Genomic DNA, 27,477 nt, shown 5'->3' on the forward strand with positions numbered 1-27,477 from the left:
GCGATGACATAAAACAGTGTGTAAAAAAAACCAAAATATCCTCTTAATTGTTCGGTTGTTGTTTATTGAACCCATTTTTAATAGTTGACAGGAACAAAAAAATTCTCTTTAGTTAGTATTAACAGTGGGCAAGGCACGATCCTTTTATTTCTTCCTTCTCCGTTACAGTCAGAGAGTCGCAATTAAAAACTCAGAATGTTATGAAGGAGCAGGATTATTTCTGAATGCAAAATGGCCATAGTGAAATCTAAAGAAACCTGGAAATTAGAGCCTCACTTACCCTTCCTGTGGCAAGATTTCTCTTCTGATCTGCCATGTGATACAGTCACAGTAGCTCACATAGCTGGGGTACTTTTCCTCAGCACAACCCTGGGGGAGGCAAATAAGGCCAGTGTTATGACTCGCTTTTATAGATTAAGAGACTGAGTCATCTCAGAAATCAAGTGACTTCCCCAGGATCATGCAGACATTGTAAGAACTCGGATGCTTTCACTCTTCCCTTCTGAAGTCATCAAATCTCTGATTTGGGGGGGCCCTCAAAGACTACTGAGCTCAACCCCCACCTCCGAGCCAGCCAATTCCAGGAACTCTCCTCTTAGTACTTCAGTGATTCCAGTAAGGACAGCAACCTGCCATCTGGATCAACCTTTTCTGTGTACAAATCGAAAGTCACAGTATCAACATTGGGTGGTGAACAGCCCAAGGGACTGAGCTGAGGCCACCACTGGACAGCAGAGAACTTTCCCTTATCTCGAAGCTAGCCGCCAAATGCTGTTGACTCTTGTTTCCTCAACACTTCCCACATCTGTCTTCTCAGACGGCCAGCACCCTAGGTCAAGCCCTCATCACTTCTCATATGAGCCTTGGTAATAACTTCCCACCTGATCTCCCTGCCTCCAGTCTCTCCACCACAATCTACCAGTGCGGGGTCCAAAACAAAGTATAGATCTGATTGTGCCACTCCCCTGCTTCAAAAAAAAAAAACACTTTTAGTGATTCCCTATTGCCTCTAGGATCCTGATGGATTGTGAGCTGCTTGAGGGCAAGGACTGTCTTTTACCATCCTCTGTATCCCTAGCACTTAACACAGTGCCTGGCACATAGTAGGCACTTAATGTTTATTGACTGAAATACAGACTTCCTCAGCCTGGTATTTGAGGCCTTCCACAGTCTCCCTACCTTTCTAGCCCTATTTCATATTATTTTCCATTTACTCTTCTATCCCAAACTGGACTGTGATGAGATGCTTCCCGTTTGTGAGGTTCTCTCCCCAGACTCAGGACCTTCACCTTGGACCTGTGGTGTGGCATGAGTGCAGTACCTCTTCCACTGTAGCTTCTCATTCTCCAAGCCCTCCCAAGTGCCACCTCCCGTTAGCCCCATTAGTTAATGCTGGCTCCCTCCACAAATCAGGATGTGTGCACTTATCTGTGTATGTCTTTTATCTACCAGTGAAATCTAAGCTCCTTGAGGACAGGGACTGTAGTTTTTGTCTGTGTAGAACAGTACCCTATACATAGTAGGCACTTAATAGATGTTTGTTGTATTGAATCATTAAATTTAGGAAAATTAAGGATGGCTAAAATAGGACTGGATGAATGTTAACATACCAGATATTTGTATACATATTTCTTTTCCTGCTTTATTTTAGTCTTTGCATCTTTTGTGGGGAAAGAGATGACTCATTCACAGAAGAAGGCTTGGATCTCCATTACTGGAAGCATTGTCCTATGTTGACCAGATGTGAACACTGCAAACAGGTCATGCATTCTACTCAAGACAGTTGTCATCCCAGCAGCACCGTCTGAGCATCATTTAGTCATAGTTTATGAGAAAGCAAAGGAAGGCAGAAAAGGAGCCAAGCCCCCATTTAACAAGAAAGAAATCCATAGGAGAAAAACCGAAATCTGATAACCTATAACATAACAGTCTGCTTTCTTTTCAATAATGGTGGAAGAAAGGGAGCGTAAGCATCCTTGGCTTACAGATTTAGAACTGGAAGGGACCTTATAAGGAGTCCATCTTGTCCGGTTTTACAGAGGAGGAAACAGGCCCCATGAGAAGAAGTGATTTGCCCAGGGTTACCCAAGTACTAACTACTGGCCCAGGGATTTGAACCTGTCTCTCCTTATGCTCCTTGCTCCAAATCCAGTGTTCTTTCCATTATACAGTCTTTGTTCCCTAAGCTTTAGCCCTCAGTTAAAAAAATTCAGTTGAGCAAATGGCAAACACAGTCTTTGCTCCTCTTCTCTAATAGGCACTCAGCTGTGAGAAACCAAACTCTGGAGTTGTATAAAGGAAAAATGTCTCCTTCCTTAGAGAATTTTGAAAATTGGATCGGCCCACACACATCTCTTGGGCTTTGGTTTATACTAGTCCAAGAGAATAGCTAGATAACCCCTGGAAACCAGAGCCTGCTAATCGGGCAGTTTACGAGGGACTTTCACTCCTCTAGGATCTCTGTTGTGGGGAGCTTAGGGCATCATATCCTTGTACCCCCTCATCCTCTCACTTAGCGTCAAACAGCCCTGTGAAGTTGGCAGAGACTTTATTTGGCCCATGTTTGGAGCCAGGTTTTATGTCTTTGTTCCATGTCATTCATTGCAATTGATGATAAGAGCACTGGCTCCAGCATCTTGCCTCTAAGAACCATTATTTGTGTGACCTTGAACAGGTCTCTTAACCTCCCCAGACTTCAGTTTCCTCAACGGTAAAATGAAAGGGTTGGACCGTATGGCATGTGAGGTCCATCCCTTCCAGCACTCCAGCTGTGATGCCACAAGGTGAACTGGACTTCAGAAACAACCTAGGGAATTTTTTAGACCTACTTTCTTGTGATAGTTGTGTTTCCAGAGTATATTCTGTTTGTATATGCTAAACAGCAGTTACCCTTACTTTCCAGTATAACCTTTGCCTATAGCTTTTTGAGGCTTTCTGTAAGAAAGTTTACATTGACCACTTTCCCAATAATTGTTCTGTGGCAGCATTTGAATTGCTTAGAAACAGCCAACCAGTTAAAAACCCAATCATTTCAGGGAGGGTGGAAAGTGTGTAGTAAGACTACTGTGTTGAACTTAAGTGTGTTTTGGTAATGGCTTATGTTCCAAATATTTCCAGACCTTTTGGGAAAATCAGATCTTCTCTGAATGAAATGTAAAAATTTACTTTAGTTTTGGTCTTTAAAAATCCTATATGGAAAGCCGTGCTTAGCTTTGTGTACATTCAACATACTAATAATATAATATCAAACCAAATCAGGATCTGAGAACTCCCTCTTCATTCAGGAATTCCATAAGTACTCACCCACATCTCTGTTTCTTACCTCTTTGAAATGTCCTTTTATGTGACTCTTTAGCGCAGAAGCAGGTGAGGGATTTTTTATCCTTTGCATTTGTTGACTGAGTCTAAGGCTGAGCATGGAAGGATTAGCTCAGTATTAGAGAAAATGAGCTTCCTTCTTAAATTCAGTTGCATGTGCGTTACACACATAGAGATCCTACATGTTTGTGTATCTGCATATGCTCACACACATAAGCCTGGGGTGTGATCCAGACTTGAGGTGAAATAGAAGCTTAAACCCAGCAGGCCCCTGTCCCTGTCGCCAATAACCAACAGGCTTTGTTGCTTCTTGCTTTCTCATTCCAGGTGGTCGAGATAGCCAGCCTGACAGAGCACCTGCTGACAGAGTGTGACAAAAGAGACGAGTTTGGAAAGTGTCATCGCTGCTGTGAAGCTGTCTTAAAGGAAGAGCTGCCCAAACACATAAAAATCAAAGCTTGCAATCGTACGTAGCCAGCTTCCCAGGCTTCTTTGCGCCTCTCTGATGTCCCTGCTCCCTCAAAAGTTCTGTGATAAATATAGAATAAGCAGAGTAAACTCTCAAGGAGACCTCATCTAGGGGCAGCTAGGTGGTGCAGTGGATAGAGCACCAACCCTGAAGTCAGGAGGACCCGAGTTCAAATGCAGCCTCAGACCAAACACTTGACACTTACTAGCTGTGTGACCCTGGGCAAGTCACTTAACCCCAGTTGCCTGGGGGGAAAAAAAAAAGACCTCATCTAGTCAGACATGCAGCAGCAATTATTGAGTGCCTCCTATGTAGCAAGCCCTGAATGTCAGATTTCATGATAGCCAGGTATAACATCAGCATGTCCTTTGTAAGATGTAACGGTGACCTTTCCTCTGGGCTTCATGTGCCTGGAAAGATGAGCACGGGATTGGGAAACATCGATCTTCTCTGCCATGAGAGGGTTAATGCCTCTGATTACCCAGCCCCTCTTTGCAGTTCTGTCTCTCTGTATAACTGGTAACATTCTGTCTGGCTAACTCAACAGCATTTTATTTAATGTCATTTCAGCTGCCAGATCGGAAAAGCTTGCAAACCGATGTCCGTTGTGCCACGAGAATTTTACACCAGGAGAGGAGGTAAGGAGCCTTAACTGTTAGTCTAGCTGATCCTGGCCTTTATGATGTTGAAGTCTGTTTGAATGAGATTGAGGTAACCAGTCTGAAAAACAGCCTGACTGATTGTAGTAAGAAGTTTGCCTCCTACCAACCAGAGTAAATTCATCTGGACTTTCAGAACAGTTATTCCATTCAACCCTAAAGTAATTTTATATATTGATAAGGTCTTACTCACTAGAGCTAAGCTTTGTCTTGGAAATAAGGTTCCCGAGTTGTACATCTGAATTATCTGCCTGCTTCTCATACCATCGTGCCTTGCTAATTCAGAATAATTGAGAAGCTCCCAAACCCTCTATATGAGATCTGTGATCTTAGGGACTTATGCATCTTCAGTGATGAGAAGGCAGCCCCTGCACACCTACCTCTTCTATGCACCTCTTGTCCGTGTCCACCTATGAGTTCACCACAAGGAGCCCACCCAATATTGGCCCTTCCTTGATTTCTCTTGACATCACAAGAGTATGAGTGAATCACTCTAACCATCCACCTTTTATTCGGGGCCCTTGCCACTCATCTTTTCTTATTATACATTTCCCCAATGACATTTATTACTCCTGTTCTTCTTTTAATTGGATACATCAGAATAAATTTCTTAAATGTCCGAATGAAATCCAAAAATATATTGTTTGCAGAAAACACACTTGAAATGTAAAGATTCATGCAGTTAATATGAAAGACTGGAGCAGAATTTGTTGTGTTTCAAGGACATTCAGCAAAGTAGGGATGGCGGTCATGATCTCTAGACAGCAGTACAGATAGATAAGGTTAAAAGAGATGAACAAGGAAACTACATTGTGCTTAAAGTAAACATAAATAAGGCAATCCCAGTACTTCATGTAGATGCACTAAATGGCATAGCTTCAATAAGTACTGAAAAGGAAATGCTAATTAAATTATAGGGGGAAAATAGGCAGCAAAACTATAATAGTTGAGGATGTCACTATGCCCCTTGCAGACCTAGACAGCTCTAAGAAAAAGGTAAGAAAGAAGCTGAGGACTTGAGTTGAATTTTATAAAAGTTAAATGTAACATCTCTGGTGTTTCCTGAATGGAAATTAAAAAACAAGAGATATTTCTCAGCTGTGCCTGACAGTTTTACCAAAATTGTGGTAGGCCACAAAAAGCCTCAGTGATCCGACATTGTAAAGGAAATGGTGTTTTAATACTTTAAAATGTATATAGTAACCTGAGCTGTGATGTCAGAAGGTACCCAAACTCTCTTAAGATCCACTTCAGTTGTTACTAGAATAGTTTGTCCCTAGTCCATCGTGGCCCAGCTCCTCTACCACTGACTTACATTGCTCCTGATTTTGGTAGGTGTGAGGTGATACCTCCAAGCTGCTTTATCTCAGGTTCTCTTTGACTGTCAGTCCCAAGGCCCAAAGAGTAGGAATGACTTCATCGTGGCCAGAGTCTAGCCCAGGTCCTCCTGCTTCAGGCCCACCTCCCTTTGCATGGACAGGCCCTCTCTGCTTCTCCAGCCAGTCATAGCTCACAGTAGCTGTTTCCTTTTCACACTGATTGATCGTTTGTTTTCAGTTGTTCACACCACGAAGCAAGTAGGGTTGTGTTGGCTTCCCAGTGAAGCAGCCCCATAGTATAACACCAGTGCTGATGGGCCACATGTGAACAAGAACGGCTCAGCAGGAAAGTGTTTCTTTTCATTGTGGTCTGAAACCAAGGACATAAGAAGGTTTCGTCATAGAGAAAAGGCTTTGTGAAAGAGCTGTCACGTTGGGCTTTGGGCAGGCCGTCCCTCTAATGCTGCAGCTCCTCCTCAGCCTGGTCACCCTGGGGCTCCCCTGGGCTCATCCCACACGCCCCGGGTACTTTGAGGACTGCCCGTGGCAGCCCGTGGCTCTGCTGTCTTTGCGACTCACTCCTCCCGTCTTCTGTGATTTTCAGGCCTGGAAGTCTCACCTGACAGGGCCGGCGGGCTGCACGATGAACCTGCGCAAGGCCTACTATCTGCAGAAGACACAAGCCATGCAGCTGGGTAGTGTATTTCTGCCAAGTTGGTGCAGACCAAGCAGATTTTTTCTTTTTTTTTCATCGGGATCTGCTTTGTAAAGCAAGCTATTCCTCAGTGAAAAAGTGTTTTCATATGATAGATACTTTTCTACATAAACTTAATGAGGGCAGGGGCCATGTCTTATGTATCTTTTTCTTCTCTACAACTCTTAGCAGGGGGCTGGGTGGCATGGGGGCATTTCATCATTCAGGGAGAGTGCGCAAAAGGGTGAGTGAATGAGAGTATGCCAGCCCAGCTGGGATGGCCATTTTAAAGGCCCATAGAACTTGTTTTGGTTGAATGTATTTGACCTGACGTGTGTGTGTGTGTGTGTGTGTGTGTGTGTGTTTTAGTGTGGAGAGGCCTGCTGAAAACAAGATGACTAAGTACCTGCAGGTGTATTTAAGACATGAATTCCTGGGGTGCCCTTTTACAAGCCTGCTCCATGATTTGTAGCCCTCATTTTGGCCTTTGCATGTACGAGGTTCAAAGTGACCTGTTTAAGGAAATATTTTGTTTTGCTTTTAATTTCTTTTTCCTCTGACCAGGAAAAACTTTGGTGATGCCCTTTTACTATATATAGAATGAACATAATTCATGGATTCAGGTATTGGAGGCCTGAAGAATGTGATTACTCATTTATTCATGGCTGCAGGATTTTTTAACCCTAATGACAAGGCAAATGTGGCTCAGTTCCATCGTCTCCCAGATATGGATGAAAGTTTATTCAGTCTTTGGTCTTTCGGCTCCTGCTGCGAATGAGTAGTCCATATTTCACTGGTAGTTTGGGTTCTTATCCAGAGAGACTACTTTTGACTTCTCCTTACCCGCTGATCAGCCCAGCCAGATGACTGGGTAGGCCTCGTCCAGCATGGCTGACACAGCCTGGATTCGGGCCTGTTGGGCTGATTCTGTCCGTCGACACAGATCTCAGTGCACGCCATCCACCCCCACCCCAGCAGTGTGACTGGTTCCGCTGGTCAGATTGCGTACAGTTACAGCCTTTCTTGGGATGCGGTTCATGCGTAAGAATCTCCGTTTTAATCCTCTGCCTGTATTTAACGTTTCTGTGTATTTTCACTGCAGGAAAAGCAGTAGACTCAGTGATGGCCAAATCGGGCACTTCAGGATCCACATTTGGAAGCAAGATCCCCACCCCAAAAGGAGGCCTGAATAAAAGCAGTAGCAGGGCATACACAAAACGGTGACATATGCCACGTATTTTGTTCCCCTTGTCTCCATAAGTGACTGAGGAAGCTTCCTGATTCTGAACCATTTCTTGTAAATCAGTCTTGTGGACATGGCCCTATCCACTCCCTCCTTCCTGAATTGCAGGTGGCTGTCCCTCTGCCACAAGTAGCGTCCCCTGAGTTCCGATCCCTCAGTCAGTCCTTATGTAGTGACACGTATGTACTCGACCAGAGGAGCTGCATCTCTGATATGGAGCGTAGAAGGCCTGTTGGCGTTCGAACCTTCCCGATTTCTGATCCTCTCTGGGATGACGAAAGGAATGCTGCTGTCTTAGAACAGAATCAGAAGCCACTGAAGTCGAGGGCTTTAGTAGCAGCTGACCAGTAAGACAGGGAGCCAAGGAGGGGCAGGAACACAACATCCTTTTTAGTTGCTCTCAGAATCTTCACAGTAAATGACATGCTTCTTGCCAACCGATCTCCACCAAACCTTCTTCTCTCTGTGTGGTACAACCAAAGTGATGTTAGATTGTCAGCACCTTGCTGCCTCTTGACCCCGGCCCGGCGTGGCATTGCTGAGGGAGCTGTTTGCAGTCACATTAGAGCCATGCTTTGAACGTCTCCTGTCGTGCTTTTTTCTTTGCTGTTGCTTTGTCTGTTCACATTCTGTCAGATGTAGTGAGGTGGGGTGACCCAGAAGCACGTGTCTCACTGTCACAGAAAGTGAAGGTAAAGAAAATCTCAAGGGGAAAGCGCCGAGGAGCCAGTGCTCCCCATAACTGGGCACTTCTCCGCAAGTAGCTTTCCCCCAGGAGTGCTCTGTGGGTAGCAGATTATGCTGATCCTGACTGCACAGATGGAACATATTAGAACAAGCCTTGGATCCATATCATGCCCTTTTTCGGGAGGGGCTCTGAGGTCATTACACTTGTAAATATTCCTTTCTTTAAAAATAGTGAAAGTGCTTTCTGGTTGCTATCATGTGATCATCTGACTACATGTAAATCAAACTGATTCTTCCTACAAAACATTTGGTAGAATTTGGGGCTGGATGTATTCTAATCTGGCACAGAATATCTTCCCCCAAGTGCTTACCACATACGCAAACAGGTATCTAGTATCTCTGGTGCTGAGGGAAGCACGTGCTGATCTGGGACTGTCCTCCCATGCCTTTGACATCTGTACCATCATTCCAAAAGGAAGTTTCCCTTTTGAGAAGGAAAAAAAGCCCCTTTCTTTAATATACCAAAACATTTATTTCAAGACATGCTGAATATAAGAAGGGAAAAGCTTTCAAAACTGATGTGCTCTGATCCATTTGTCAGACGCAGTCCTGTGAGGATGCCTTGGTAAATTAGCAGATCTCCTCTCAATGGCTATTGCCAGGGATCCTTTCTTGATAAAGGAATAGCCGCAAAAGAGCAGCCAGTATCTGACTAAAGTAACTTTTCTGACTGTATGGGTAGTCTGCCTGGAGATTTTTATTTAAACAGCTATTTCTTAAATGGCCAGTCTTCTGTCTGATAGATTAAGAACCTGGGAAGAAGCTGTCACCAGATCCTGTATTACGAATGAAGAATCCTGCTTTTCCCTGAAATGCTTTCAGGAGAGGCTGGCAAAATGAATGAATGACAGGTGGCAGCCTGTTGGAGATTTGTAAATTGCTAATTAGGAATGACTTTATATACTATGACAGCAGACACTTTTGGTTTGGTTTGCTTCTGTGAAACAAGGAAAGTCTCATAAGCATCAGCACAGAGGCGTTCTTTTTCTGGCTGCTTTGGTAATTGTGAAACTTTGTTAATCCCCGTTTTGGTAAAGTAACACCTTTTAAGATGGACTCATTTTAAGACTGTGAAAGTAAAAACTACCTAATGTAGTTTAGTTACCTAAAGTAAAAATAAGAAATGAGGCTAAACAGTCCATAACAAGAGCACAGCATCAAAGTCCTTTAGTCTCAGAGAGGACAGCTGGCTTTTTCTAATATTTTAAAGTGCAAACATATAAATTGTTCTTTAAGCTGTCTCATCTTGGTTTGGTGAAGGAAACATCTGCCCTTCGCCCACACAAGTTTTGCAGCTATTCTCTGTGTGTTCATAGTGCAATTAAGCCGTTCCACTATCCAAAAAGTTACTTTCTCTTTGGTGGGGAGGGACGAGGGAGATTCAGATGAAAGGTAAGGCATAAGTTAAAAGCAGGCCAATGTGTGGTGAGCTGAAGTAAAACTATTTGCTTGTTAGGAAGGAAGGATCGCTTGGTAATGATTTGATTCCCTTGACAGCCATGTGTCACCTCTTAGGTGTTCCTAAAGAAATTGAGTTTTTAAAGGAGCAGAAGAAAAGTCAAGCAACCATAACTCATTAAGTCACTCAGAAGTAAAACATCCAAATTAGAAACATTTGCTTCATAAATGAGTTTTCATTCACGAATAAGTTGTGTCTACGTCATAATATCCTTTGAAGTATGGTTCTTTCCATGTAACGGTCTATTCAGAGAATTATACCTCTGAGTTTTCTGCAACAAAGCTTTAAGGTACAGTTTTTATGTAGCAATTTTGAAGGTAACTTTGCTACTTTTTAATGTCCTAATTTTCTGTTTGTTTTTATTTTAGGGAAATGGTTATAAGATAACCATCTCATAATTTTGTTTGACTATTTAAAGATCAATCTCTCCCCATGTTAAGCATATTTATTTAATAATTGATCACCTCAAAGTTTTATATTTATATTCTAAGAGTTTAAGAAAATAATTATGTTATTAAAAACTAAGCTTAAGTTAGACCTATTCCAGTTGAATAGCATCTGTGCTAACTCAGCAGTAACACCCTAAAAAGTTCAATGAAAATTTCTTAGAAAGAGAAGAAATTAGTGCTAGTGTTGTACAGAAAGTTTGACCTTCAAGTCAGCCCAGACTTTTTCTGCAGAACCTCGAAAAACTTCAGACCTTTGCTAAGGCAAGAAATTACTGACCAAACGTACAAGCAACATTAGCTCAATGTTGTATAAAGACAGTCATTTGTTTGCATATGTAGGAATTATACTTTATAATACCTTATCTTTTGCATAATTAATTATAACATCCTTTCACCTTCAGTTGGGGGTTCTGCACCAGGGAATATAACTGGTCTATTATTCTCTTTCTGTTTTTTTATATAAAGATGCATAACTTTATAAGAATTGTAGTGTACAGTTTTGTTACCTTAATATTAGCACTGTATATGATTTTATAATTATGTTTTTGTTTTGAAACCATATTGTTTAAATCTTTATACAGAAATGTATTTTAAATTGATAGATTATAGTTATTTAGTTGACAAAATTTGCTTTAGAAATGTTCTCATGGTATATGTCACCCCATCACACATTGTGAGAGTATGTGTATGTATATATGAGAGAGGCAGAGGCAGAGATAGTGCTGTATAAGGCGTAAATTTAAAGTGAATTTAAGCTCTTGTCCCATTTGGTAAAGAGTCTTACCTGTAAAAGAGTTCTTGGGTGTGCTGTTCTGAATTAGGTTTTTGGTTTTTGCAAATGCAATTTACTTTCAAAAAGAAATAAATCAATTCAAAGAACAGGCCGTCTCCTCTTACTGGGTACCTTTAAATCCAGGCTATTTAGGTGTTTCTTAAGAACATGCTTGTTCCTCGTGTGTCTTTAACACAAATTCCACCAAATTTGGGGGTTGGTCTCTCACTGCCTTACCGTTAATGGCCAGGGGCAGAAATCCTGTGAATGGAACAAGGAGGCTGGGAATAATAAGCAAAATAGAGATATGGTGGAATTGCAGCACTGACTCTCCTATGTCCTTGCCAAGATTTTAGATGGCCCATCAATGACACAGTAACTAAAGGGAACATCTTGTGTATACCTTCCTCTAGGACTTCAGCAGGGAAACAACTGTCTTTGAACAATGTTGGAAATCCCAGTGCAAATAAATCCTGAGTATTATATGGATTTTGAACATGAAAGACTGATTTTTGTTAAGGTTGATACAATCTCTTTTATTAAATGACATGTTTGTTCTTTTAAGACATGTACCTCATGGCCCTGGGGATGCCCAGAGAGATTAGCCTCAAATATAATGGTGTGTAGTGTGTTGAGGAGGAAGAGAAGTTAATTGCAAAAAAGTTTTTTTCTCTCTAGCTTGGCCTCTATCCCTGATTCACTCCACAGAAATCTAAAACAAAACTTGTTTTATGCTTATATCTATGGTCCCATCAAAACACGAGTAACAGGATTCCCTCCAGAAAAGGCATCCATCATAGTACAGTATGGGAATCAGGTCTAGGACAACTTTATTTCCTCCACCACAGATGAGCTACGTAAGACCCAGGACTTGCAGGAGAATATTAACAAATACCAAAAACAAAACATCTCAAATAACTCATTCTATTTCCCCTGGAATGCAAAGACCCTTTATGGGACTGCTGGACAGATATTTCATATTTACTTGGATAGCTACCTGAGCAACTCAACAAGGTGCAGATCTGGCCAGCCAGTGGCCGACTTTCTTTAGTCCTTAAGCTGTGAAATAATCCTGGCACAGGTCGTCCCTGAGAATTGCGATGTTCCATAAATCTCCCTGTAGTTGGCTGATGCTCAGAACTGCAGATATCTATTCTTAGGATTACCAGTCACCAACCTGTACTTGGGACATAAAAGGGCAGCCAGAAATCTATAGTCCAGTCTCCGTTATACCTAGACCGTTCTGTTTTTCATGCAGCATGTGCTTCTGCTCCAAGATACCATGGAGAGGTAGTGGGATTGAGGAGAGGGGAAGAACTTTGTTCTCCCTTTTGTCCAAGGGAGAAAAAGCACTGGGGAAAAAAAAATCACCCAAAGGAGGGCAGAGCCATGTTTCCCCATCTCCTCTTAAAGACCACAGAGGTTAGCTCTTTAACAGGAGTCCACCTCAACCCACCCCTTTGCCCCGCCACTTACTCAGACCAATCTAGTTCCTTCTGTCCTCCCAGCAAAGAGCCAGAGCACATGCCACATACCCAACTCCATGATAGGTGTGTAGCTAGGTAGCAAGTCGGGGATTCCTCTCAGATTGCTCCCACTACAGAGAAATTGAGTATGACCTCTGGCCTAACACTGCAACTCCAAAATGATACCGCTTTAAGTGTAAGTTTGTGTTTTCACAACCTTGTAGTTATCCCCATTTCATAGATCTAGGAAAACAGTAGTATAAAGTGACATTCATGGCCACAATTGTTTATTGTTTTAAGGCTTGCAGAATGCTTTTCTCATAATCCTAACAGGGCATAGTGCAAGTATCTCCGTTTTACAGAGTGAGTTTCCCAAGTTCCAACAAAAAGCTTTTGCATGCATTTGATCCAAGTCTCAAACATACATCTCCCAACTCCAAGATCATTGCCTTTTCCCATGGACCACAGGGGTTACTTCATATGTTGACATAGAGCCTGTAAGCAGCATATACTCAGTAAAAGCATTGCCAGCACACTTCCTAGAAAGCATGACTTTAAGGCGCTTCACTGAGATGACATGCCAGATTCACTTAACCTTTGCAATTGGATTCCTAGCAGGGTTAACACCAAGATGTATTTTCATCTCGTTGGCAAAGAGGAAGAAAAGGGGCATTATTATGACTGATAGGAAATGGATAATTCCAGTTTCATAAGTTGTTTGCACAAACCTGATGCAGTTAAAATTAGAAGAGAAACAGTTGACTGGGAAAGAAATCTTTGCCACAGATTCCTCTAATCAAAGTCTCCTATTCAAGCTATGTAAGAAACTGATGGAAATTTGTAAGAACAAGAGCAAGAACCATTTCTCCAATAGACAAATTGTCAAAGGATATAAATAGGCTATTCTCAATTGCTATATGAAAAAAGAAATTTTCCAACAAAGAAAAATGACAAATCGGAGGGGCTATGGGAAAACAGGGGGCAGCTAGGTGGTGCAGTGGATAGAGCACTGGCCCTGGATTCAGGAGGACCTGAGTTCAAATCCAGCCTCAGACACATGGCACTTACTAGCTGTGTGACCCCGGGCAAGTCACTTAACCCCATTGCCTAGCCAATAAACAAACAAACAAAAAAAGGAAAACAGGCATACTAGTGTACTGTTGGTGGAGTTAAGAATTGGTCTGGCCGTTCTCGAAAGATTTTGGAACTATGATCAGAAAGTCACCAAAGTGACTCAACTGTGCATATTCTTTGACTCAGTGATACCACTACTAGGCCTATACCTCAAAGAGATCAAAGAAAAAGGAAAAAGTTCCAGGTTTATATGAGATATATAGATATAGAAAAATAGCTCTTTTTGTTTTAGAAAAGAATTAGAAACTAGGGGAGTGCCCATTAAATGGGGAAGAATGACTGGACGAATTAACATGGATGTAACCATATCATTATGCCATAAGAAACAAAGGGATAGTCTCAGAGAAATATCAGGCGATGCATTAACCGAGACAGGACAATGAGCAGAGACAGGAGAACAATTTATACAGCAACAATGTGGAAAAAAAATTTGAAAGACTTCAGAAACGTGAATAATATAATGACCAACAGTGACTTCAGAGGACCAATCATAAAGGGGGAAGGGAATGAATATTTATTTTTTTTTTACAATTTATTTTTAGTTTTCAACATTCATTTCCATAAGATTTTGAGTCTTAAATTTTCTGCCCTTCCCTCCCCTCCGCCCTTCCCAAGATATCATGCAATCCAATATAGGCTGCTTATACATTCCTATTAAACATTTTCACATTAGTCATGATGTAAAGAATTAGAACTAACAGGTGGAACCACCAGAAAGAAGAAAGAAAACAAAACGACAAAAGAAAAACAGAGCAAATAGTACGCTTCCATCTGCCTTCAGACTCCAAAAGTCTTACTCCGGATGTGAATAACATTTTCCATCATGAGTCTTCTGGAGTTGTCTTAGATCCTTGCATTGCTGAGAAGAGCCAGGTCTGTGAAAATTAGTCGTTGCACAACGGGGTTGTTACTGTGTAAAACATTCTCCTGGTTCTGCTCACTTCACTCAGCATCAGTTCATATCAGTCTTTCCAGGTTTTTTTGAAGTCCGACTGCCCATCATTTCTTATAGCACAATAGTATTCCATGACATTCATATACCACAACCTGTTCAGCCATTCCCCAATTGATGGACATCCCCTCAATTTCCAATTCTTTGCCACCACAAAAAAAAAAGCTGTTAGAAATATTTTTGCACACATGGGTCCTTTTCCCATTTTTATGATCTCTTTGGGATATGGCCCTAGAAGTGCTATTGCTGAGTCAAAGGGTATGAACAGTTTTATAGCCCTTTGGGCATAGTTCCAAATTGCTCTCCAGAATGGTTGGATCAGTTCACAACTCCACCAACAATGCATTCATTAGTGTTCCAATTTTCCCACATCTTCTCCAACATTTAGCATTTTCCTGTTTTGTGTGATGTGGTACCTCAGAGTTGTTTTGATTTTCATTTCTCTAATCAATAACGATTTAGAGCATTTTTTCACATGACTATAGAGAGCTTTCATTTCTTCCTCTGAAAACTGCCTGTTCATATCCTCTGACCATTTACCAATTGGTGAATAACTTGAATTCTTATAAATTCAACTCTCTTCTCTTTATGTTTTAGAAATGAGGCCTTTATCAGAGACACTGGCTGTAAAAACTGTTTCCCAGCTTTCTGCTTCCCTTCTAATCTTGGTTGCATTGGCTTTGTTTGTGCAAAAACTTTTCAATTTAATGTAATCAAAATCATCCATTTTGCATTTCATAATGTTCTCTATCTCCTGTTTGGTCATTATGCATCCCTTCTCCATAGATCTGACAGGTAAACTAGGGAATGAACACTTATAAAGTACCCATTGTGTGCCAGGCATTGTAGTATTTTTTTACAAATATCTCAATCCTTGTAACAACTCTGATAGATCAGTGCTATTATAATCTCCAAAGTACAGTTGGGAAAAACCAAGGCATGCAGAGGTTAAGCAATTTGCCCATGGTCCCACGGCTAGAAGTGTCTGACTCTGGACTCAAGCTCAGGTCTTTCTGACTCCAGACTCAGGGCTCTATCCACTGCACCACAAGCTGCCTCTGTGTAGTGAAGCATATTACTCATCTCCCAACAGGTAATGGACTCAAGATCTAGAATGAGACATACATTTTCAGACACAGTCAATGTGGTGATCTGTTTTGCTTGACTATATTATTTGTTACAAAAGTTCTTTTTTTTTTCTCAAGAAGGTGGAGAAGAGTTGGGAAAGTGGTCTAGCAATAGGGTTGCCAAAATAAAAGATTCACGGAAATATTTCTTTAAATGCAAGAAGGGAACCAAAGGAAGAATGGAAGGGTGGGGAACAGACAAGCCAGACAAGTTTGAGAGTTCTATGCAGAGTTGTTGTTTTCCTGGAGGCAGAGCCGAGATGGCAAAGGAGCATGACAGAGCTGAGCTCCCCTCCACAAAACTCCCCCCAAAAGACCTAGAAAACACGTAACCAAATCCTGGTGGGAAAAACCAGAAAAAGTCCTAGTGAATCATTTCTCCAGCCCAGGCCAGCACAGAGAGGGAGGACTGTGGACACTGCGATGGAGTCTAAAGCACCCAGGGGGAAAGGCTGTACACCAGGGCAAGAGAAGGCCCCAGAACCACAGCAGGGCTGACTGAGAAGGAGACTCGAGCCCAGGTGGTGTGCCAAGAAAGGAGGAAGTTCAGAAGCAAGAAGCAGTGTGACTCAGACCTCGGCAACGCCTGCCCAGTCAGCCCAACCTCAACAGCCGCAGTATCTTGATTGTACAAGGTCTTCATAATCACTACGTAACAGGAGTATGGTGGAATCTTAGCTCTCTCATCTAGCCCAGTCTGCAGCAGAATAACCAAGGCAGGAATCCCAGACCAAAGGAACCTCTGGCTCTGTCAGTCTGGACCAACAGAGCTTTCCAGCTGACTAATAGGATAGAGTCCAACAGCCATCTACTCTTGTATAGACAGACCCAAACCCAGGTCAGGAACTTGCAGAGCCCAGATTGGGGTAGGGGTGGGGGCAACAGAAATCCTGCCTTGGATCAGACCGCTTTGGGAGCACTGGAAAAACTGCAGGTCCACAGTCTGTCTGTGACCCCATTTGGAGTTTTCTTGGCAGCTAGGGGGCAACATGGAAAAAGAATCCATCAGCCACTTCTGAAAGAAACCTCAAGATGAAAACTCCTTGGAACACCAAGGCCAAAATCCAGAGCTTCCAGCAAAGACTAGAATGATTTGCCATTTCCTTCTCCAGCTCGTTTTTTTTTTTCTACAGGTGAGAAAACTGAGCCAAACAGAGTTGAGGCTGGATTTGAACTAAGGTCTTCCTGACTCCAGGCCTGGTGCTCTGTATACTGAAGGCATTAGAATTTAGAGGGATTGGGAAAGAAGAAAGGCTTCTCGTACAAGGTAGGATTTTATCTGGGACTCAAAGGAAGCCAGAAAAGACAATAGGCAGAGGAAAGGGAGCATTCCAGGCATGGGGAAACCAATGAAAATGTCCAGTGTCTAGAGATGGAGTGTCTAGTTTGAGTAACATCAAAAAGGTCAATGTCACTGGATCAAAGGTAGGGGGCAGGTTATACATGGCTTTGAATGGAGGATTTCATATTTGGTATAATACCAATATGTGATCAATTACCCTCAAGGTAATAGGACACCACAAGAGTTAACTGAGTGAGTGAGGGGAAAGGGGTGACAGGTCAGACCTGAGCTTTAGGAAGATCATTTGAAAAATGAATGGAAGCTAGACTGGAGGAGGAAGATATTTGTGACAGGCAGATCAACCAGCAGCCTCTTACAATAGTCCAGAGTAGAGGGGCAGCTAGGTGGCTCAGTGGATGGAGCACCAACTCGGAAATCAGGAAAACCTGAGTTCAAATCCAGCCTCTGACACTACTAGCTGTGTGACCCTGGGCAAGTCATTTAATTGATTGCCTAAAAAAAAAAGTCTAGAGTGGAGATAATGAAGGCCTGTGGTAGGGGTCAGTGTCAGAAGGGTCATTTGGGAAAGATGTTACTAAGGTTAAATTGTTAGGCCTGGGCAACAGGTTGGGGACGGTGGATGAGAAAGATTGAGAAGTTGATGCTAAGTGCTGGGGAGATTCAAATGTAAAATAAGAAACAGCTCCCTGATTCCTCAAGAAGCTTATATTCTAATAGAGTGGTAAGAATATGTATGTATATATGCATATGTATATATACACATAATATTTATATAGTAGTTATATACAAATGGGGTCAGGAAGAGTCGGACACAATTGAACAACAAAATTATGTACAGCTTGATTTTAAGAAGTATGTAATAAATTCAACATATTACTTTTAAAGCTGTCTTTATCTGTTTCTTTTCAAATTTCCTTATGTTCTCTTCTGTATATACAAATGTTATATATAAATATTATAATATGAATTAAATTATATGACTAATATAATTTAATTATTATACTATTGTTATATAGATATTTGCATAATATGTTTATGTGTTTATGTTTAATATGTTTACATATATTTGTGTGTGTATATGTGGACATGGGGAAGAGAAAACTTGGTATGAAAATAATTGCAACCTATAAGAAGTGGAGGGCAGTTCTGTGGAATAGAGTTTATTTAGATTTGTTCTCAGCTTCAAAGGGCAGAATGAGGCACAGTGAGTGGAAGTCAAAAAGACCCCAAATTTATGGGTTGGTTTTTTTTAAAGGAAAAACTTACTTATCAGTGGAGCTATTGAGAATGGAATGAGTTATTGGAAATACAGTCAAGTCAGAAGCATTTATCAACAAGCACCTACTATGTGCCAGGCACTGTGCTAAGAAGCAATACAAAGAAAGGCAAAATATGATCCCTACTATGGGGGAGTAAACAACTGCATGCAGGTAAGCTAGAGACAAGATAAACTTATGATAATCAATAAAGGAAAAGTATTGGCACTGAGGGAGTCTGGGAAAGGCTTCTTGTAGAAGGTGGATATTTTTAGTTGTAGAGGGAGTTCCAAGGCAGATTAAACGGCCTCTAAGGTCTTCTCCTTAGTGTTTGAGGTGCCATGAGTATTTCTACATTCTCAGAAGAGATGCCTGGGATTTAACCGAGTCACTTAGTCTCTTAGCATCCAGTTATTCATTCATGGAAACTTCAGCATTGTGGCTGAAGATGGCTGTGAACCCACCTTCCCAAACTTTATTTTCATATGGTCTACCCTTTTTGGAAGAAGCCACTGTCTTCACAAGGGCCATCTCCTCACATGCTTGGATGACCCAACAGTTGGCAAGTGAGGTGTGACCAGCTATTTCTGCTTAACCAACGCTTCCCCCTACACAACTGTATGCTGGCAGTGGCCATTAGCTTCCAACATTCACCATCAACGCACCTGCCAAATCTGACTCCAGGGTTTCCAGACCTCCCTCATTGTTTTGCAGAAGACACGTCATGATGCCTTGTTAGATACAGAATTGGACAGCAAGAAAAACACACATACATATAAATATACAATAAAATTTAAAATAGGCAAGGTAAATGTTAAATAATGAATGTTAAATTTAATCATGACCTACTATTCCCATAATTTACAGTCTCACAAGAAAACCAAGAAGCTATAAAAATTACTAGCCAGTTGAACTAATTACAAAATGGCTTTTTTAAATCCCAATTTATGGCTAACTTAAAAGCTATCTGTATTCATTTACTCTACAAAAGTGTTTCGGATCAGCAGAAAAGGCACAAGAAAAGAGGAACACTCTTTTTTTCTCAATATCTTAGAAGGCAGTGAGAGCTGCCTGATGCAAATATTGCTTTGCTGTATTGGTGACATAAACTGACCAAACTCTTCTCAGTCCCTCATGTGGGCTTCCTTCCTCTCTTACATGACTGTAAATTCAATAAGTTTCTCCTCAGGCTTCTTGGCCCAATCTGGCTAGGTTCTCAGAAATAGCACCCACCAAAGGAAGGGGGCTCATCAGGTCCTTTGCAGGCTAGCGGCAAGTTTTAGCTGTCAGCCAATGCATAATGAAAACCAATGGGAAACCTCTTCTGCTTCTGTTTCAGTTTGGGAACAGAAGGGGAAACAGAATCCCCAAAGCCCATCAAGACAGCCTCAAAAATTGTGCAAGTACTCCTCCATCTGCTCTTTGGCTGGCACTGCCCAGGTCAGGGACACAGTCCTTTAGACAGTCCCAGGATCCATCTCTGTGGAGCAGGGCACTTTTATGGAAGAGCTGGGGAAGAACTATGCAGTTCTTCTATTCACATGAATGATGAAGTTATTTATAGGATCCTAGACTTGAAGCGGGAAAGCACTTTATAGGTCATCAAAGCCAGCTTCCTCATTTTAGAGAAAAGGGAACTCAGATTCAGAGATGATGATTTGACCATAACCAAACAATGGCTAAGCAATAGAGATCACAGCATCACAGAACTGAAGTTAAAAGAAACCTCAGACATCATCTAGTCCAACTCCCTTGTTTTTCAGGCCCAGAGAGAAGAGAGAACAAAACAAAACAAAAATGTTAAAGACCCTTCTGCCTCAAGACCATAAAGCTGTTCCCTGCCTCCATCACTAACTGCCAGAGAGGTTCTAGCAAGACTCAGGTTTGGGGAAAGGCCACAACTATAAGTTCACCTTACATTTGCTCTTCTCAAGCAAAAGGGCAGTCAGAGGAGGCTGTTAAATTCTCTAGACTTCACTTTCCCCATTTGGTTTTTTTGTTGTTGTTTTTTTGTTTTGTTTTGTTTTTGGCTAGCAATGCAGTTAAGTGACTTGCCCACAGTCACACAGCTATGCGTCTGAGGCCATATTTGAACTCAGGTCCTCCTGAATCCAGGGCCCATGCTCTATCCACTGCGCCCCTTAGCTGCCCCTGCTTTCCCTATCTGTAAAATGAGGGGAATAGAGCTAAGGTCCCTCTCTTCAGTCAGTCAAAGTATGAACTATAACCAATGTCCAAACTCTGAGACACCAACAATTCATGGAAAACCCCATGCACACACTTCCTGAAGGTGGAGGATTTTAAGTACACACGACTATATAACATGTGACTCTGTTGATGTGTTGGCACATGTTGTTGAACTACTTCCCCTCTCTCTTTTTTATTCTTTGTTATAAGGGACAGATCTCTAGGCAATAAATGAAGAAGGAATACATTGAGAAATATGGGTGTTGTAAAAACAAAAGATAGTAACAAAAATTGAAAAAAAAAACCTATCAACTAAGGCATCAAAGTCCAATGGCAGGATGCTGAGGGCTTTGGAAAATTCATTCGTATGTATTTTTTGCTTTCTCTTCAACCCTGTGATATAGCCACCAGAGCTCTGCTTCCAACACAGGAGTGGGTGTGTTTGAAACCACAGGATGCCCTGCCACTATGGTGACGTCTCCAAGCACATAAGATCAGTGATTTATTGTATGTCCGTGATTAGGTCTGAAATTGTGGCTGACTGTGGTTTAGACTTTTCAGTTGAAAGGGAAGGAAAGATTAAGCCATGCCCTAAAACAAAGACTCAGCTTTCACCATTTCCTGACAACATCAACTGTGCTAGTGAATTCCAACTCTCTTCCCCTCTGGGCACACAGCCTGTTCTTGCCTGAGGGAAATGGCTGTTAGCTACATCAGATGTACCTTTAAGCTTTTTCCTCCAACAGGGCAGCTTTAATGGGGCTGAAAAACTGCCTACTTTCTATCTGCCCATAAGCAACCTGGAGCATCTCCCCTGTTAGAGCAGAAGGAAACTGAGCTCATTTAGAGGCTGTTTCCTCCATCTGTTTGAAGAGAAGGCTCTCAAGAGATACCTTCTATTATGTTTTGGGCATCTCACTCCCTGCCCTTTTGGCATGGGCCTAGGAAAGACTTTATCATCCATTCTGTGTGTCTATGGTTACAAAGCACTTTTCACTCAGTTACCTCATCTGATCCTTTCAACAATTCCTATGAGGTAGGCAGATGAAATATTGCTATCCCATTTAGTATCTAGGAAACTGAGGCTCAGAAAGATGTGACTTTCGCAGAGTCTCACAGCAGGTATGTGGCACAGCTAGATTGGAAACCAGGTCCTCAGTCTCCAAATAGTGTTCATTCAGCTACCCAATGGTGCTTCCAATTGTAAGGGTCTATACTGCTCTTCAGTCCTGCCCCAGCCTTTTCCAGCCCCTGAAAGCAGGTCTGCTGAGGTAGGCTGACAAATACTCCTCACTTCCTCCCCCAAAGTACATCTTATAAAACAAGTCTTTCCTAGCCTCAGGTGTTTAAGGACCAGGGTCAGAACTGGCCGAGATTGGGGTAGCATCAAAGGATCCTTGATCCCAGATTTAGACCCTAGTCCAAGCTCTTATTCTGTCAGTGTGGAAACAGGCCCAGAGAAGAGGATTAGGAGAAATCGGAGGAGAGATTTGGAATCCTGGTCCTCTGACACCTAAATCAGTAATTCTACTGGTTGTCACACTCTACCTGCAAAGAACTGAAGTAGAGACAAAGTAGGAAGGGGAGATTCCCCTTGGGTGGCAAGAGACTCAGAGGAAGCTGGCAGTCTTGGCACAGTGCAGGCTTTTGCTATGCACAGCCTCCCACATGTTGATGAGGGCAGGGGGCCCCAACTGGTGCACCATGAGCAGTTCCCGGAAGAAGCAGGGATCCCAGTTCATAGGATTGGTGCGGCTGCGGTGAATGCCGAAAGTACGGAAGCCTGGGTGAGCCTGAGGCACGACTCCAAGCCGCTTCAGACACATGCCCAGGAACACATCGTCTATGGGGAACAGGGGAAGATACTCTGAGACTGGCAGCAGGCGCCGAACCAGTGGGGCTGCCATGAGGATGCCTCCCCCTCCAGCGTAGGGTGGGTAAGGCTGGTTGAAGAGCTCGGGCGGGATGTAATACTTGCTGTGCTGGTTGCGAATAGGCCAGGCCCGTCGAATCACGTCCCCAACAAAGAGCTGAGACAGCCTAGGGTCGCCCTGTCGGGAGCGTAGGAATTCCAGCAAATTGGCGGGATGTACAAACACATCATCGTCACCCTGGGGATAAACCCAGCTCATCTCAACATAGACTGATACTGGCTTCTCCCCTGCCATCCCTCTTAGGATCTTCTTTTTTAAAAAAAAATTTTGGGGGGGGGATCTTCTAATCAATCAATTATTTAATCAATTAAACATTTACTATGTGCCAAACATATGTGGAACATCTCATAGAGCAGTGGTTTTGGAATCAGGAAGACATATTCATGAATTCAAATCCGGCCTCAGACACTCACTAGCTGTGTGACCCTGGGCAAGTCACTTATGCCTGTTTGTCTCAGTTCCTCCTCTGTAAAATGAGCTGGAGAAAGACATGGGAAACCACTCCAGTATCTTTGCCAAGAAAACTCCCAAAATAGGATCACAAAGAGTTGGGCATGACTGAAATAATTGTACAACAATAACAAATGGGCCAGACACTGTGCAGTCCCTGTACCCTACAAAACTGAGGTCCCTTGATCCTTGTATGTCAGGATGGTTAGGAGAATCAAATGACAGAATATATGTAAAACATTTTGCAAACCTTAAAGTGCTATTCAAATAACAATTATTATTATTATTAGCTATACAAATAGCTATTGTTATCATCATCATCATTATTGGATTCCTCCCTCTTCTTCTCAATCCATGGTCCCTGCAGCATGATATAGTTGGGGCAGGGGTGCCGGACTGGGGATCAGAAATCCAAATTAAAGCCCCAGCTCTGCCACTCTAGCTGTTGTCAGCTTTGTTGCGTTGTTTGGAGCCTCAGCTTCTTTACGTATCAAATGGGAATACCAATATTTGCCCTAAATCAGCAGACCAAAACAAGTAATTTCAATTCTCTGGGTCTGCCCTTCAATTTCTTTACCTAAAAAATGAGTAGATTATCCTGAAGGATTTCTCAGCTTCCTTCCAGCTCTGACATTATGATATGATACCTCAAAGGGTTGCTGTGGATATTGCATGAGATGATAATAAAATAGTAAGTAATAATAATAATAATAATATAATAATCTGGCTTCCTTCAAGCCTCAGCTCAAATCCTACCTTCCACAAGAGGTCTTTCCTCTTCCCCAGCAGCTAACACCTTCTCTCTGAAATTACTTTTCATTTACGTTGTGGATATCTTGCATGCACCTTGCATGCACAGGTCTCCCCTATTAGTCTATGGGTTCCCTGAGAGCAAGGACTGTCTTTTGCCCTTCGTATCTTCAGCACTTAGCACAATGGTTGGCACACAGTCGTTGCCTAATAAATGCTTGCTGGCTGAGTGGCATAGACATAGTATAGTGTATAGTGCTTTACATGGCATCTCACTTGGCCTTCACACAATCTTTATAAAATAGGGAAAATATTATTATCCCTATTCCTCAAGCTAAAGAAATTGAAACTGAGAGGGGACAAGTAAATTGGTCAAAATCAGAACTCCAGGAGTTCACATTAGAGGAAATCTAGTCAAACTCCCTTATTTTATGGCTGGGGTAATTGAGGCCCAGAGAAATGACTTGTTGAAAATCACAAAAATAGGGCAGGGCAGTCATGCACTCCAAACCCAAGTCTTCTAATAGGGGCCATTCCTTAAAGTTTGCAAAGCACCGAACATGTATTTTCTCATTTGATCCTTACAGCAGTTCTGAGAGATAGGTGCTAATTACCTCCCCATTTTACAGATGAGGAAACTGAGCATGAGAGAGGTTAAGGGACATCCCCAGGGTCACAGAGCCAGAAAGTGTCTGAGGCAGGATTTGAACTTGTCTTCATGACTCCAGAGTCCAGCACAATCTCACTTAGTTACCCAGTCCCTCTCTTTCCATTATGCCCTGCTGTTATCCACAGAGTATTCTGTAAATTGTGACAGTTATCCCCCAGTTTCCTGCCCTGTGTTCCTTCTTATTTCTCTCACTCCACCAACTCTCAGACGTGCACCTCCCAAAGTCCTGATCCCTTCTCCCCTCTTGAATCTTCCAACCCTTCCTCCCCACTCTTCACCCTCCTGAGTCCTGTACTGGCCCCGCCACTAACTTGCTGTAGAACCTCGAACGAGTCCGTCCAGTCTTCAGTGTTCCCCTCCGTGAAAAAGAGGAGGTTGGACGAGATGATTCCCCCACGATCCATTCTTGCTCTAGGCTAATATGACTCTAATCTTTAGTGGCCCGTCTACCTGTCCGTCCCTCTCCACCTCCAGTTCCCCAGCCCTTTGCCAATCCAACCCAGGGCCCTCCCTGAGAAGAGACCCTCCCTCATCCTGACTGTCAGTCCGGCAGAGGCATGGCCCGTGAACAGACCAGGCAGGCAGCAGGTGCCCAGCTTCTGCCTGCCGCTTCAGGGATCCCTCCCTCGCTCAGCTTACCTGAAACACGAATTCCACACTGGGGCAGCGGTGCTGGAACCAGCGCAGGAAATTGACAGCCTTCAGTGTGAGGTTATAAAAGGTGTCATTAAAGTCCCAGCGCAGTAGATCCCCGTGCGCCCGGTCCTCTTGCTCCAGCCGCTGGCGAAGCGCCTCTCCGCTGGGCCCCTCTTCGGCCGCTCCTCTACCCAGCAAGAACACGGTGCGCACGGCTGCGAAGTCCGAGCCAGAGCCGGAGCCAGGGCCCGTCAGTTCTCGACCCCATGTGCGCCTTACGGCCTCTCGCCGCTCGCCGTGCTCGGGTGCCGACTTGACGGCCAGCAGCAATCGCACCCGACCTCCACACTTGTCCGGGTGGTCTCTGAGCAGAGGGAAATAGCGACAGTGGCTGTGGCGGAGGAAGGCGCGAAAGCGTGCCTCTTTGGGCAGCCGAGGAAGGACCTGGGGCTGCGCTGAGGCGCACCACACGGTCCTCATGGCATCTCCGTCGTTGCCACCCTCCAGCTCCAGACCAGGGTCAAGGCGGATGGATGCATTGGTACCAGCAGGCGGGCGACGTCCCTGGGGCAGGCTAGCCAGCTCCGGTCGTGCGACACCCAGCCACAGCAGAGCTAACAACACTAACAGCACTGCCCCTAGGGCGCACCGCCTCCTGCCCGGGCCGCCGGGCGCCGGCCGCCACCGAGCGCAACACAGTGACATGGCACTGAGCTCGTTGGCTAGGGTGCCCGTTCTTTGTTCCGACCACGGTCCGCACCAGCCTGTCTCGGACCAAGACTGAGGGAAGCGGTGCTTGCACTGCGCCCACCGTTCCTGAGAAGCTATTCCCGGGCACTGGCGGGACTTAGGACTCCGCCCCGAGAGGAGTACAGGTGTCGCCATCAAGATCCTAACCAAGGGGCCACCCGCCCCCACCTTGCGTCAGCAAGGCCCACAGTTCTGGTACTATGGCTGGGGAAGGGGAGAAGTGAAGCTGAGCGGAGACGTCCAGGAACTTCCGAAAGCCTGGAGAACCACTCGGCCCAACTTCCCTGTATTTTGCTCGTCTCCCCTGCACCTCTCAGGGACCTGTCATAGCGATACACAGAGCACTCAGGCGGAGCTGCTAACCCATCTCTCTCTGACCAACCTAAAGTTTCTACAGATTGCTGTTCATCGAAATAGATCCCCCTCATTAACCGGAGGCGGCGGTCCGGGAAGTCCCCAGCTGTTTCCACTGCGCTGTGGCTGTGTATTGTGTGCTGTGGCTGAGTACTTCTGAAGAATCATCATCACTCAGGAATCAAAAGACACTCCTCCCCTTCCCAAGACCCATCACCCTGACTTAAGAAGAGTTATGCTGATTGTGCACGCGCAGCATCAGATTACGACAAGTTCTCGGGAAATGAGCAGTAGAAAAGAACTAAAGGTTCCTTGTTCAAGATTACAAATAAATGCAGGGCAGGCAGGCTAGCTTTGGGGTCAGGAATCTAGGGTGTTAGCCTCACCTCTGTAACTGACTAAAGGACCTGGGCACCTTCCTTTCTTTCTCTGGCCTTCTTGATATTTCCATACTGGACGTGTGATTTCTTTGGTTTGGGGAATCTGTCAAGGAAAATCTCTCAGCCAGTGCTGAGCAGCATATGCACTGCAACTTTCAGTCTCTAGAGAAGCCTGAGGCAGGGAGAGGTTAAATGAATTGCCCAGGGTGACACAGCCAGTAAGTATGTACCAGAGGCCCACTCTGAGGTTGCATTTTGACTCACGGCCTCTCCATAATTTTAATAATAGTAATTCATTCGTAATAATAATATAATAATAATCATTTCCAATGTGCTTTTCTCACGACGACTTTGCTTTTCTCATCTGTAAAATGAGGAATGATCATACCTTAGAGCTGGAAAGGACCATAGGAGATCTAGTCCAGCCCACTTTTCTTACAGAGCAGGAAACTGAGGTCCATGTGCACCCCAGTAATCCAGGAACCCATTTATTTATTGAACAAAACGTTTATTGACTGCCTTCTGTATGTAGGGCTCTGGGCTAAGTGCTGAGCAAGATACAAAATTAAATATGACAGTTCCTGTTTACCAGGAATTTACAATCTAAATGTCGTTTTCTAATTGTTTTATAGTGTTCCCCAGAGAGATTGTCAACTCCAGGAAAGCGAAGATTTCATTTTATGCTTCTTTTCCTGTACCTCCCACAAAACCTAGCTCTGATTTAGATAACATAGTAGATACTCAGTAAAGATTTGTTGGTCAATTAATCTGGGGCACCTCTTGCAGGTGCTTCTGCCAATTCCAAATTGCTCCCAGACTCTGCCGTATTACAGAAAATCAATGGATCCTGAGCAAATTACTTAATTTCTCTGAGCCTCAATTTCTTTGTTTTGTAAATTTTATAAAATTAGGAGTCGGACTGAAAGGTTCCTTTAGGCTCTAAATCTACAGTTCTATGACACCGGTAATCAAATTGGATTACTACTGCCTCTGTTGGAA

The 27,477-nt window shown here is 43.4% G+C and overlaps 2 protein-coding genes across 9 annotated transcripts in view; one reads left to right on the forward strand and one right to left on the reverse strand.

Annotated features, from left to right (window-relative positions):
* Window positions 1-11,236, forward strand: part of CEP104 (centrosomal protein 104) — a 49,840-nt gene extending 38,604 nt beyond the window's left edge. For 5 of the 6 annotated variants that reach the window (XM_020975354.2, XM_020975371.2, XM_020975363.2 and 2 more), the window contains 5 exons: window positions 1,652-1,760; window positions 3,646-3,784; window positions 4,358-4,425; window positions 6,370-6,460; window positions 7,562-11,236. In XM_020975354.2, the coding sequence (XP_020831013.1) occupies window positions 1,652-1,760; window positions 3,646-3,784; window positions 4,358-4,425; window positions 6,370-6,460; window positions 7,562-7,683 (529 nt within the window). In that variant the 3' untranslated portion in view covers window positions 7,684-11,236. Of the gene's footprint in view, window positions 1-1,651; window positions 1,761-3,645; window positions 3,785-4,357; window positions 4,426-6,369; window positions 6,461-7,561 lie in introns of those variants that run through there. The other variant, XM_078145742.1, reaches the window with a different exon arrangement.
* On the reverse strand, window positions 284-26,345 carry LOC110200190 (UDP-GlcNAc:betaGal beta-1,3-N-acetylglucosaminyltransferase 7-like). Of its 3 annotated transcripts, XR_002322194.2 has the most exons (3): window positions 24,998-26,344; window positions 22,103-22,665; window positions 284-369 (listed from the first exon to the last, which is right to left on the reverse strand). XR_002322194.2 is itself a non-coding variant. In XM_020975403.2 (2 exons), the coding sequence occupies exons 1-2, from the start codon at window positions 25,877-25,879 to the stop codon at window positions 22,165-22,167; spliced, it is 1,323 nt and encodes a 440-aa protein (XP_020831062.1). In that variant the 5' UTR covers window positions 25,880-26,345; the 3' UTR covers window positions 12,854-22,164. The 3 variants fall into 3 exon arrangements, 2 of the variants coding, with proteins under 2 accessions (XP_020831062.1, XP_020831049.1); XM_020975403.2 differs by lacking the exon at window positions 284-369 and having other exon boundaries at window positions 12,854-22,605; window positions 24,998-26,345; XM_020975390.2 differs by lacking the exon at window positions 284-369 and having other exon boundaries at window positions 12,854-22,665.
* Between the last annotated feature and the right edge of the window lie 1,132 nt (window positions 26,346-27,477).

Source organism: Phascolarctos cinereus, unplaced genomic scaffold (genome assembly GCF_003287225.1).
Source record: "Phascolarctos cinereus isolate Bilbo 61053 unplaced genomic scaffold, phaCin_HiC Scaffold_726;HRSCAF=1367, whole genome shotgun sequence".
Lineage (NCBI taxonomy): Eukaryota > Metazoa > Chordata > Mammalia > Diprotodontia > Phascolarctidae > Phascolarctos > Phascolarctos cinereus.